Genomic DNA, 13847 nt, shown 5'->3' on the forward strand with positions numbered 1-13847 from the left:
TTATAGCTGAATCATATATGCTGAATGGAAGGAACCTACCAAACCAGATTTGTGAGTTGTTAATTAGAAATTAAGCAACATTTTTTAAATGGTTATACTATCAAAATCCACATGCGCTAAACCTCCAAAACAATAACGTTCTGTAGAAAATGATACTCTCAGATACTATTCTGCCACAAGCAGTATGCCCTGCTTGACCAGAAGACCCTTATCACAAAAGTCTGAAGCTTGTATTTTAAGAATAGTTTCTTGTCCTAAGCACATCTGTTGCTTTCTTAAGTTTTGCTCTTTCGATGCTCATATTTTCCTTTAACCATCGCATTACAGTTATAGATCAAGAACCATTATCTATCCAAAACTAGACTTGGCCTTCAACTCCTAATAAAGGAGGGCTAGCACCCTTTACTAGAAGTATTTGCTTCTCCTGCTTGAACAGTTAAAGAATTAAGACTCCACCTCTGATGTCCACAAAAATGCACAAAGATTATCACACAGTCACCTAGGCCAGATCTGTTTCTATTTGTCTGTAGAACTTCTTCATAACTAACTATAAAAATCTAATTAAGCAATACATAGAACAGCTCATACTGGGTCTCTGTTACATTAAAACATATATGTATATTAACATGGATTGTTAAGAAGTAATTCCTCTATAATTTTTATTTGGTAACTTAATTTCTCTCTCTACCTATCATTAACAACCATGTTTGAATTAAACATGTCACCTAAAACAGTGTCATGAAAAACCTTATTACTTCTGGAAGCTTTGAAATATTTGAATTCTGAATTTGTCCACAGTTTAAAAGTCACAAGAGAGTTCTAAGTGGTCTCAAATGTCCATTGCTTGGAGGCTTAATTTCATCTAGACTTCCTCTCTCAAGAAAAACAGCATTTTAATTAACCTGGGAGCCCAGAGCTGTTCTTCTACAAATATATCCAGAAATAATCCATGTCTCTGAATAAGATCCACACATGCTGGGCTCCTAAATCATATACACACATTTCACACATACACTCACACTAAAATCTACTTAGAGTGTATCTGGATACAGTTCAAAGCAGACACTTGAAAGTATCTGAAGAAAGATTTAAAGCAATTTAGGCTCTGAAAATAAGTGATCTGCCATGGATTTTTGCAATGAATGAATGTATTTTTGAAAAGGGGACAGCAGTCTTCTAGAAGTTAGCAGTTAGGCAACCAAAATCTTTCAAGTATGTTTAAAAATAAGATATTTATTAAATTGCCTTACAAAATATTTGTCTGGATGGCTTATATGCCTACTATACATCACTAAAAAGCCAACTTTAAACTTAATTTCCATGTAATTTTAACACAGGACAACAGTGAAAATTACAAGACAGTTTCAATTTCTACTACTACCTGATGCAAATGAAGTGGTATTACATTCCAGACATTTGCAGCTTAAAAAGGATTAGTTTGACTCAATTAGAGAGTACAGACGAATACAGAAGTTCTAGTTCGTTTCTTAAGAGGAAGTGAAAAAGGAAAAAAAAACAGATATAAAACTACTTATATTGCAACAAGTTTTTTTCTCCTATGAAGTATGTTATGAGCTATACATTTAAAACCATATGTTTCTGAAAAATATCATGGTAATAAAGCAAAACTGTCCTTGCAATGAACAGAGATATTTCATGAAAAGTTGCTATACTTACACAGATTGCTGTATGCCTATAAGGAAGCTTTGCGTTCTCAACGGACTGTCCACTAGCAACATTCCAAACACACATCTCCCTGCCAAAGATAACTTCATATTATTCTCTGTCATTTCCACTCAATTGGCTGGAATAATTTTGCGCCACCAAGTTTTTCTTTAGTGCTGTACTTAAGTGCAGTCTGATCGTTTATGTGGCTTTTTGTTACAGATTACTGGGTAAGAAAATGTTGTGGTCATTAGCAGGGGATGACATACAGTATCTGTTTCTTTTTGTTTTGGTAATTACACCCTGTTGCCTTGCAGCAAACCTGACTTTAAGGCCAACTCTGGTCTACAACAAATTGTAGGTATACTGCCATTATGGCTTGTCAATGTGTCACTATAACTATCATTTATTGGAACTACATCCTCCTGAAAATGATTCATTTCACTGAACTTAAACCACACATTTTGAAAGACATAATGCATCTTCTGCTGCATCATAGTTCCTGATATGAACTATCACCTTCTGTCAAGAAGAAACAGTGCCATCATGAGGCTGTTTGTGAAGTCTGTTATCGATACACCACTTGTCTATATCACATGCATGTTTACACAGCATTTTAGCTGCACTTTATTGCCTTTAAGGTTAATACTTGAGAAAAAAACTCATTAGCCAGTCTTCCTCATCTAAAGAATATTCAACATACCAGGCAGAGTTTAGTAGAAACACAATCAAGTTAACAGTCATAAATGGAGTTGCATGAGGTATGTTGTCATAGCTCAGCACTGAATGTTAAAATCTTAAAAACAAAGTTTAAACAGCAACTGTTTTCACAGTTGAAAAGATCATTTCATGATTTTTTCAGATACTATATTCTAAGGTATTTCTGGAAGAGAACTTAAACACACTGGAGAAAAAATGTTTTAATATGTCAGAAATGCTATTTAATGATTTACATTTTAATCTATGTACTTACTTTTATATTTTATGATAATCTAAAAAGATGACTTTGTATTTTTCAGGTGAGCAGAAGCAATCAAATCTATACATCTATAGTATACAGAGTTTCGTTTGTAGATCAGAAGTCTACGAAGTAGACTTTTGTGCTTTTTGTTTAAAGGCATTGAATTTCTTTGTTTATATCCGAGTATATGACAATCAACCCTACTGCTTCAGCTACATTACTGTGATATACATGCAAACATGCACAGATGAGACAATATAAACACTTTCTGCATGCTGTACTGGAACTGTAGTATTCACTCTGGTTGCACCAACAAGGAGAAAGTGAAACAACATGAAAGTTACATGTTGATAAACCTGTCCTACAACACATGCTATATAAACACACATGGTATACCAGCGGAAGCTCTTTAATCATTATAAAACAATTTCAAGATTTCCATATAAAAAAGTACAAAAATACTGTCAAATACTCATCCTTCTGGGATAAATCAGTTATACAAAGACTCAAGAGATTCTGAAGTAGGATGGGGGAACGCATCTTCTTCCATACAATTTCCTCAACCCTCAGTGCAAGATGATGGAAGCTTGAAAATGGCAGAGAAGTAAATGATTCACAGGCCAGAAAACACAGTTCAACAAATCCTGCATTTCCTGAAGATGAGGCATCTTATTTGTAGTTACCTCAGCTTCATGTTGCAACCTTCCAAAGATCAGTGATGGATGCTTTGCCCTTAATACAGGTAAGTCAGTAGCTATTTGGTAAAAGTGAACATTAAAAGGGGCCAGGAGACTATGCATTCCTACCCATACGCATCCCAAACTTAGCAGTTTGTTCAGTGGTAGAACCTTCAGAATGTGAACATCTCTGTATGATATACCTACAGCAAAAATACTCCTTCTTAATGCTTTTTGTCTCAGCATTTTGGAAACACAGTATCTTTTCTCCCCATATGATGTGGAAACAGTACAGAACTTCAGAATTAAGATAAAAAGCAGTTTTGCCTCTGATTCCTGGGTGGAATTTTAAGAGGTCAATTCAAAAACTAATTCCATGGGCTTCTCACCTTCCTTTCTGCACATAATCAAAATTGTTTACCACTACCACTCCTGTAACTATTCAGTGGGGCAGCCTAACCTTTGAAGATTAAGCCTGAACCAGTTTGTTCAGTTTTCCCCTTGTATAGTCATGATGGAGTGAGAGAATGAGACAGAGATCCTAACAGCTGGGGCTGGTTGGAAAGGAGGATAAACAAGCTTCACAGTGAGAAAGTAAAAGCCTTAAGGGTCTGGAAGGTGTAGCCTGAAGAAAGGAAAAGGACAGGAGCTCTTCATGGTAACAGGCTTTAACAGAGCTGTCCTGTTAAGTGGAAAAGGTGAACACAAGATGAGTGAGAGGGTAATACCAGAAGCAAAGCAAAGGTGTTTAGGAAAAGCTCTAAGGAACTAAGAAGCTAGCCCTAATTGCTTTCAATGGCTGAAATCATGAACAATGTCTCAGATCACAGCCAAAAGGATTATCAAATATTAAGAGAGAAGTTCTTAAGCACAAGCCTACCAGGACTGCAAAATGAGTTTGACTCAACCGATGGGCCAAGTCACAACAAACATATCAGAGAAAGGCTGCAAGATTGGGAGCTCCCAGAAGGACATACTCCAAAATGGTAAGCTGGATATAAACAAAGATAGGCAACATTTTTACATCCACATTTGAGGAGCCTGTTTGCTTCCGGATCTGATCACTGAACAAGCATAACCTGGATATGTTGACCTCCTTTACTGACTCAGTTCTCCAAACTGACTTCAGGAAGGAACAGGAAAAAAAGCATCATGATGTTAAAATGCTTCTAAATCTGCCAATTCCTTCCTATAACCTGTCTGAATATACCTCCATTTGAACAGGGCCTGACTCTCTGAACAATTCATTCTCCTGACGACCACACGCATATCTGAATCTGCCACACCCTTCTGCTGTCCAAGAGATGAACTCTCAGTTGGCCTCTTGTGCATGAGCAATAGTCATTATCCTAAGGAACCGCTATCCTTTTCACATCATGGAGGAAGTGGATTAAAAACTTACTACCAAATGTAGAATCTGATCTAAACCTGCCATATATTTTATGATTCAAGAAATGAATAATCAAATATTCAGTTACCTACCCATTTTCAGCAGCACTTACTACATATGGCTGTTTCTCAAAGTCTCTTGCTTTTGCCAAACAAGTTACAGAAGCAGTATGGCCAAACAGAATTTCTTTAGATGAAATCTAGGAGAATAATAAAATTGTTTATCTTAAAAATAGCATTTTCTGTATAAATTATTGATATCTAAAAGCTAGAGACTACTACTTGCAGATGTGATTATAAGCAACTGACAGTCTGCTTTATATTCTTATGTTCCTCAGCCATGTTTCTGGAACATACAAAGATGTGCCTGCAGGGATTATGCAGTCTTCACATTGGCAGCAAAAAGAGCAGTCTTTGTAACCACCGTAGTCTTGACACTGCTCCTTCTGCAGGATTTACGGGGCATCAAGTGTTATAAAATGGACAATGTACAGAATATCTTTGTTGTTTACCTGTGTGCAACAAAAGTGGCAGAAAAGCAGTGAACTGATACAGAAAAGCTCTTAACCATGTGTTTAGTGGTGTGTGTTTAATTCTTTTTTGACTGATGAGCTTCACTGCATGTACAGTGCATCTTTATGGGAAAAAGCAGCCTGATAAAGGTGCAAGATAAAGTTTCAAGCTATATTGGCATGCAAATGGCACAGACACATCCACAAAGAACAGAACCAAAGCTCTAGGAACACAAAATAGAAAGTTCAAATTGCTTTGACTCTGTTCCATTTTTAGGAAAACCAAAATGAAATTGAATCAAAAGAATACCAATGATACACCAAAGAAGTCACAGATTAACTATAACAACAATTTATTTTTCAATATTTCATCTCACTTTTTCCAGCTTTCTATAAATGTTCCCATTGTTAAACCGGTAGAGAGCTCTGGTTTTCCAAATGGGTATTTGTTCTGAAATGACAGGCCACACTTTTTTTTTTTTTTTTTTTTTTAAAAAAAAAGCTGGGGTTTTCAGGATAGGAACCATGATAATTGCACATGTGTACTTGCTGCCATCACAACACACACAGACTGTAATCCACAGTTCAGTGATTATACATGAAACATTTTCTGACATCTGCAAATAACTAGTTGCTTATATAAGCTTACCATTTTAACATTTATTATTTTGCTTCATGAGTTTCCTGTAACAAAAATCCCCCACACTATCTTTAATATTTAATATAAGTACAATAGCCTAGATAATCCCATTCTTAATAATAAAAGATGAAACTCCAATCTGTCTACTTGGCAGACTGTAATACAGCAGGCACAAACCTTTAATTCTGATGAAAGATCCCAGAGACATATTTGTCCTTCTTGGCTTCCTGTAACAATTGTCTGCTGGTCATCTGTAATCATAATGGCAGTGATGCTATGAGAGGGAGCTATTTTCCCCCACACTGCCACAGCCTGTATTGATACCTTCATAGTCAACACCTGAAAACAGAAACAAGTCAAGATGATTCTAAGTAGCATGAAATATAAAAAGACACGATCTAATCGGCATCTGAAAAGGTGGTGACAGGATACTGCCACAAAGGGAAGTTGAGAACAGGTGTTGAAACATTTTCTAGTTGAGGCTAGTATCTAATACATTTATAGATATACTACCATTCAAAACTGAAATTTACAGTGACTCAGTGATGGGCCACTATAATTCTACCCTAGTGCCACTATATTAAATCTATACACTATCAAACAATACCAGAATTACTAGGCACCAGCACCATCACAATACTGAAATATGCATAATAGCTGCCTTATGTCCTGTCCAACATAATTTGTCTTAACTCTGCTGGGCCCATCTCATTCCAGCTTCTTGCTATTTTGGTTGGTGGTGGAGCATACCATGCTTCCCCTTCTCCTCCCAGCCAGCAGCGCTACTCATTCTCAGCAGCAAACTGCTAGAGCACAGGGGATGGGAGTCAGTAAAAAACAAAAAAACCACACATAACAACCCAGACCAAACCAAACTGTGGTTTCTAGGAGGATAAAGAGAGAAAGACAGTCAGGCTGGAACACAAAGACGGGTGGTGGGGTCAGGGGATAAAGAGATGGAGAGCAGTAAGGCCCAGGACAAAGTGCTGTATCCTCAGCCACCAAGTGACATCTAGAGATATGATCCCATAGGAAGGAGGGGGCAGAGCTGCAGCTGAAAAACAGGAATAATGAACAGTCTTGTTCTACTGCTCACAGTAGTTTCATGAATTCCTCTAAGGGTTTATCCACATAATATATTTTCATCACTATTGGGAAAGACTGATTCAATAGAATTGTCCAAAATTACTACTGATCATTAACTAATTCAATAGTGTCTTATGAACTGCATTTCCAGGAAACTATTTCAAACAGTGCCAGTGCAAGCACTAGTACTTAAAAATCACACTGAAATTCTCCTCATGGGAAAAAGCTCTATTTCAGTTCTGTTTTTAAATCTGATTTGTTTTAAACCACCTCAGCTTGCTAGCTGGATTCTATTTGTCTTGCCTCTGTCAAATGCTTTGAGAAAACTGCTATCTCATAATCACCTCCAAGTCTTCTGTCACACTGCTGTTCAAATTCCCATGTTCATAGAAGTGTCTAGTGCAGTTCTAGAGTACTTTGACATCTTCAAAATGAAAAAAAATCTTATTTGAACACAATTCGAACAATTGAACATTTGAATAATTTGGTACTTGAATATTCAACTGTCCTAAAAAAAAAAAAAAAAACCCTTCAAATATCTGCTGTTAAGTCTTTTCAGAAGACCTACTGATAGACCCAACATTTATGCCTCCTCCTGGTCAGCTTAGGAGAAATGGCTGATTGCCAAAGACAAACACAAATGACCTAGTATCTTTATTTTAACACCAGCGTCTTTACATGCAAGATTCTTGCACTAAGCTGCTGGTGTCTACCTTAGCCCAAATGCAAACAATTGCCATATATAAGTCAGCTCTGGCTCAAAACTCCCAAACTATTCTTACCTCAAATATGCTACGGCCTCTAGCATTCTTTGTACCTGTATCTTATGATGGTTCTTCCATCCTTCATTTTTCCAGGTCTGTACATAGGTTTTGGGAGATTGCAAGTCACTCCTATCTCCCTTCCCTTTCAGATTTCTATCTAAGATTGTTGCCTGGTCATAACTGTTGTCAGGGATGGGGTAAGGGGGTAAATTTGATTTGTGCCTGTCAAGTGACTCTTCTGAAAACTGAAATTGTCTTAAGCTTTCCTGAGGGCAATTTTGACTACTACCAGCTCCAGCATGGGGTCAGTAAGAGAGATGACTCAAATATAAAGTTATGTCAAAATGTCTATATGCATCTCAAGTAAAGCAAACAAAAAAAATGTCTGAGCAACAGTAGGTGCTCTGATCTAATGATGAATAAGAAGAAACAAGCAGTTTAATCTCTTTAGATGCACCATTATCCAGGGTCACTTAAATCACAAAAAATACACCTTAATTGCTCTTTTCAAAATATTGTATGCCACCTATTTTTCAGTGAAAGGGCAATAGCAGCATTGGAAAGAGGCTTCAGAGCAGCCACTTTGCAGCCACTAGGCAAAATTTACCCCTCTGATAAGGTAGGCTCCTATTTGTCCTGGAGAAGGGGGAAAACAGAGCCCCTAACAATTACTTAGAGATTTAAAATGCAACAGGTGCCAGTAACAGGTGCTGTAACAGTGGAGTTGGGAGAGACTGAAAGCTGAAATCTCAGGAAAAGACAGCAGCTGAACAGAACAAAACGCATGGCACTGGAGATTCACAGCCAGCTAAAGAAAGTAACATAGGAATGACCCAAGGCATGATCTGTAGCAGTTGATGGAGCCTTGGAAAGTCACATGAAGAAAAGCAGCTCCTGTGATAATTAAGACCACAAAGCTGAAACAGTATATAGAAGCAGCTTTTTACACTGTACATTTAATTAATCTGGGATACAAACCCAGTACTAGCTCCTGCACAGTAGCAGCTAAAAGATAGCAGGGATTCAGACAAGAGATATACCTTCCTTACTGCTAATAAAAGCTTTAACTGATACAGAACTAGAGGGATGGTCTTACTTCCTAACAAGGACATGAGATGAAGGGCTCATTTGCTGAGAAAAAGGGCTGAAAAGGCTGGTATGGCAATCTTTCAAGGTAAGACGACTTAGCACACAACCTCAGCCAAAAGGTTAAAAGCAGAGGAAGAAAAACTTGATCAGCAATGGATTATGATACTAAGTTTGCCAGGCTAAATAATATTAATTTTAAAGCTCATTGTTTGTCAGCATATACCAGAACATGCATAGGATTTTAACTTCAGAATTTGACTTTTCTAAAACTTATTTTTTATCTCCCATCACATGAAGTATTATGCCCACTAGGAAAGAGTATAGTTCTTTTCCCTTCTAGTTAGTGCTCTAAGACGAAAGTTGTTCTAGCAAAACTAAAAATACATTTTTAGGTATCAGCAAAGCAAAATAAATCCAGCCATTTTCATAGGCCCGATAGAATGGTGGCTGCCAAGTTAGTTTAATGTAAGGCATTAAGTCTTTCTAATGTGTTTTCTTGCATATCACAGTCATTTACACTTGTGTCATAGGAATGCTCTATTAGTGTAAAATACCATAAGGCAGCAGAATTGAGGTTTGCACTGCATTCAATACAAAATCATAAACTACATTTTCCTATAAAAGAAATATAGAATCAAGATCAATACTTTTAGCAGAAGACCTACTGCTGAGCAAGTGATCAGTAACAACTACAATAGAGAACCCAGAAGTACATCAAAACAAATTAAGAACTGCAAGAAAACCTCTGAAATTTGCTATTTGCAAATATATCTCTGTTTTGGATTTCCATGAGTGTCACAAATTAGTATACAGCTACTATTACAAAGATATTAGTTATACAGGAGAGTGCATTTAGACTGAAATTTTGCAAGAACATTCTGTATTGTCCCATTATACTATGGCTGAACTGTAAGAGAGAAATAGAAAACAAAGTATTGAATTTCGGTGTTAACACAGTCTTTATAACTTTTTCCTATTGCTTCTCAGTTAACTTTTCTTTTGGATCAAGATATTTTGACGCACAAGATACTTTGCGTAAAAGATTCTTCTCCAAGAAGTTTCCTAGAAATACTGTATACTCACGTGCACACATACACACATTCACATTTTGTCTAACAGTATTTAGTTTTATCAAAGCTATTTTGTGATGCTGATGGCACCTAAAGCAAAATTTCTTATATTTTATCAACAGATATTTATCAGACTATTCCTTGGAAAAGGTAAAATCTGTTTCCACAAAGTCAAATATTGCCCAAGGCATATCTGGGCTACATGTAGCTTATCAGCACATGTTAAACTCCTCCAGCTCTGCCCACTCAAGCATGTCTGATTCACAGTATTAACCCATAATCCAACTTTAAAATCAAGTTCCTCAGTCCTGCTCCCTGTTTCTCCCTGCTTACAACCCAGTTTCTTTCCTTGTCCTGCCATGGACCCTCACAATCACACTCCCAAGAAGTACTTACTCCCTCACAGCTGTGCAAAAAGCCCTGTTCTCAGATAAACTGTACCAGTTCATTCCACTTCTAACTTGTCACACCTCAACCATCCTGTTCCTAGTCGTATGAACTTTTCAAACTACAGCACAAACCTCTGCTCACTGGGAAAATTACTGCAATTTCCACACTTTGAAGGACTTCAGCCATACTATTTTAGCAACTTTGGATTACTTGTACAGTATTGAAACTTTCACCTAAAAAGCTGAAAACACCATTTTTTGTTCTACAGAAGCTACAAGGTATGTTAAAGTCCAGTCAAAAGCTTCAAGGGGCCAGAACCCAGGAGGTTTGTGATCTTGGTTGCATTTCTAAGCAGACATTTAGGCAAGGACTCTTCCTCATCACTCCTGGTGTTCTTGACAGGGATTGCTCAGGGACCTGAGTACCATGGGAAAGGCTGAATTGCACCATGGAGAAACAGTTCCACCATAAACTCAGCATATGCTTTCCCCACAGAACCCTAATTCCTATATAGTAAACATACCTTGGCTTTGCCTCCTCTGCTGACCTAAAAAAAGCAGTTAGCTTCTCTACAGGGGTCATCTCAGCTTCCAGTCTCTGCCACACAACTACTGCTCAACCACAGGCACACATCTCTCACATCTGTCCTGCATTTTCTTAAAATGATAATCCAAAGGCAGGTGGTTTGGAAACAGGTTAGAGCTTAGGTTTAAGGAGTATGTATGTGTGCATGTTCAGTGATTTTAAGTGAAAAATCTGGGTTCTGTTTTGCCCCCACTGAAGTCTACAGCTTACATATCTCATTGGCCTTCACACTTACACAGTATGCTCAAAGGCATAACGGAAACCTTCCGGTATGAAATCTCCTGAAAATGGTAACCTATGAGCTAAAGTTAGAAGAATCATACTTTTACATAAAGAAAATATCTACCTTGATCTTTAGATGCAGTCTTCAGACTTCACCAGTTCTCACATACCTCAAGGTCCTTAGAACTAGGAATTGAACTTCCCAGAAATGTAATCTCAAACAGCCATGTAATAAAACACCACTGATTTTGGCAGAAACCTCTTTCCCATAGCTACATATCAGCCCATGACAAAAGTTCCTAAATAGAAATTTATAGCTTATTTGGGCAAAGTGGGGGGCAAGAGGAAAAATCCCTTGTATGTGAAGAGATCACTCTACAGGTAACAGCCAATCTGTCAGAAAATCTTTTCTGGGTTTACATTTATATTTCATGCTTCCTGTGAATCCTCTACTGTCAACACAAGATGAATTGTTTCAAAATCCAGTCAAAGCCACATTAACCAGTGTGGCTACAAAAAAGTGCTGAAAGTATTAAGAAATGAGAAACCTAGCTTCTTGTATTGGATTAGGAATTCAAATATTTGAGGAAAAGAGATTATATGGGCCAAATTGATTAAAAACAATTATTCACATAGTTTTATAAGAGAAGCATGTGTAATCTCAATCTAGCAAAATTCCATTTGCCCCTGTTCTGCCTCTCAGTCTAGTAAATTTGTTTGATGGCCAAGTACAATAGCATAAGGGGTTTCTCTTCCCCTTTAGCTTCATCATTGGAGTAAAGCATTAGGAAGTAAAACTTGGAAAGAGCCAGATAGGTTTTCATGAAAATTTCCTAAAATTTCTGCGTTCCTAACCTATCTTATTTTCATATTTCTGTCTATTCTTTGGTTTTATCTGGCATTCTCTTCTACTGCTTATGTGAGAAAATAAAAGCTCTACCAATATTTTTTGTACTGTTAGTAAACTAAAACTAATTATTTTCCATAAAAGTAGTTCTGACTTGCAGCCTACCGATCCAATGTACTTTGCTCTCACAACTTCCCCAAAATTTACTTTATGCTATAGCTGTTAATTTAAGAATGATATGGTATCTCTGGTAATCAACAGAATCAAAGATATATTATTTCCAGAACTAGGAAATTATATTCATCCTCCATCCACAATAAAACAGAACAAGTCCCTCTAAAAAGCATAAATAATAGAATATATTGCATTTATAGCTAAAACCTTCTAAAGATGCAGAAGGGACACAGTGCTGTCTTTGCAAGCCTGCAAACATACTACATCAATGCTCATGATGCTGCTCACAGATTTCCTACTTATATAAGTTGCTATTCAGAAGCCTGTCTTATCCATGAATCTGAAAATACAGGTCAACAATATTTTGCAATTTATAAAGCAGCAGGGTACATGTGCATTTGTGCAGGTGTGGAATACATTAGAGAATAGAAATACAGTACTGAGAAAGAGGCTTAATGGAGAAATGGAAATAGCGTGGAGATACAGATGCTACAGGGAAGAAGGCAGGGAACGTGATATAGGAAATGGAAAAACGACATACGTGGTGAGGTAAGTGAGAAGGGGATGACTACCACAAGGAAATGACAGACACTGGACACAGCAAAAAGACAACAAAGGTGAGGAAAAGGCATTTGAAGTCATTAACAGCAAAAATTAAAACAAAGATTTATGAAGCGATTTCTAAAGTTTTATTAAAAACAATTAGACTAACATCATACAATAGAACTAACAACTGGCTCCTTTAAGATATGGAACATCAAGAAATGTTTATATTTCAAATATTTTTGTTCATTTTTCTAATCAGATGGCAGGCAACTAGTAACTTACTCCAGTCATCAATATTTCCTCCCTACTTCTCACCTCCTCATGTGTTAATACATTTTACCAGAACTCTCTGTATTCTGCCTCTTCCTCTCTTTGCTTCAACAGCTCCTCTCCTTCTCATACCAGAGACCCTGCCTGCCACTACACTTCCAGTTTAAAATCTAATGGGACCTCCCCTTGGGATCTGTCAGTGCTACTCCTTAATCGGCCAGAGGAGTCACTGTTGAGTGACACCCACATCTCCCCCAGGGGGATGAACGTACTGCTTTTGCAGTCCAAGGGAGCAAGAGACTGGGACCAGGAAACAGTACAACCCATTTTAACTAGCAAGAGCCACCTAGTAACACCTTGTTTGTATTTCTTGAACAAGTGACACAAGAAACACTTATTTCATTCCACGCAATAATTCACCACAATCAGAAAGAGCACAGTAAGGGCAACACCATCTCCCAGCTGCTGATTACATCAAAGGTTTGCAGCACAAATTCAATTTTATGATGTTAATCTCAGCCTGCCACTCAGAAATTTTCTCTGAGGGATATGATTTTTCTCTGGATTTCATTTTAAGAATGATTTTCTTCTTCTATAATCAATAAAGATATGTTTTCATCAAAAGAGTCTATCTTGGCAGAATTCAATTGGCCATTTCAAAACCTTTTGGTGACACAATATTAATTAAAATAGTTTATGTTGCACCTAAACTGGAAAATGGGGCAGCAAAAACATCAGCAACTCAGAACACCTGTACTTTACACTCTATCATAAGGTACAGAATAACCTTCACCTCCTTGAAGTTACTGTGTAACCCAATAAATTATTTTAAGCTTGCTAGAAGTGTCATGAGATGTTATCTTCCTAAGAGGAAAAATCAAAAAGTGTGCAAAAATACAAGTTTTCATTTTCTTGCACTTACATTAAAGGCTTCAACAACAAAAATCAAGATATCTGTAT

General features: G+C 37.1%; 1 protein-coding gene across 2 annotated transcripts in view; it reads right to left on the reverse strand.

Annotated features, from left to right (window-relative positions):
* The window catches only part of WDR72 (WD repeat domain 72), a 133162-nt gene that overhangs the window by 116608 nt on the left and 2707 nt on the right, over nucleotides 1-13847 (reverse strand). Inside the window, exons 2-4 of one of the 2 annotated variants that reach the window (XM_026104757.2) lie at nucleotides 6022-6183; nucleotides 4786-4892; nucleotides 1678-1756 (exon numbers count right to left, since the gene is read on the reverse strand). In XM_026104757.2, the coding sequence (XP_025960542.2) occupies nucleotides 1678-1756; nucleotides 4786-4892; nucleotides 6022-6174 (339 nt within the window). In that variant the 5' untranslated portion in view covers nucleotides 6175-6183. Of the gene's footprint in view, nucleotides 1-1677; nucleotides 1757-4785; nucleotides 4893-6021; nucleotides 6184-13847 lie in introns of those variants that run through there. The other variant, XM_026104758.2, reaches the window with a different exon arrangement.

This window comes from Dromaius novaehollandiae, chromosome 10, assembly GCF_036370855.1.
Source record: "Dromaius novaehollandiae isolate bDroNov1 chromosome 10, bDroNov1.hap1, whole genome shotgun sequence".
NCBI classification, from domain to species: Eukaryota; Metazoa; Chordata; class Aves; order Casuariiformes; family Dromaiidae; genus Dromaius; species Dromaius novaehollandiae.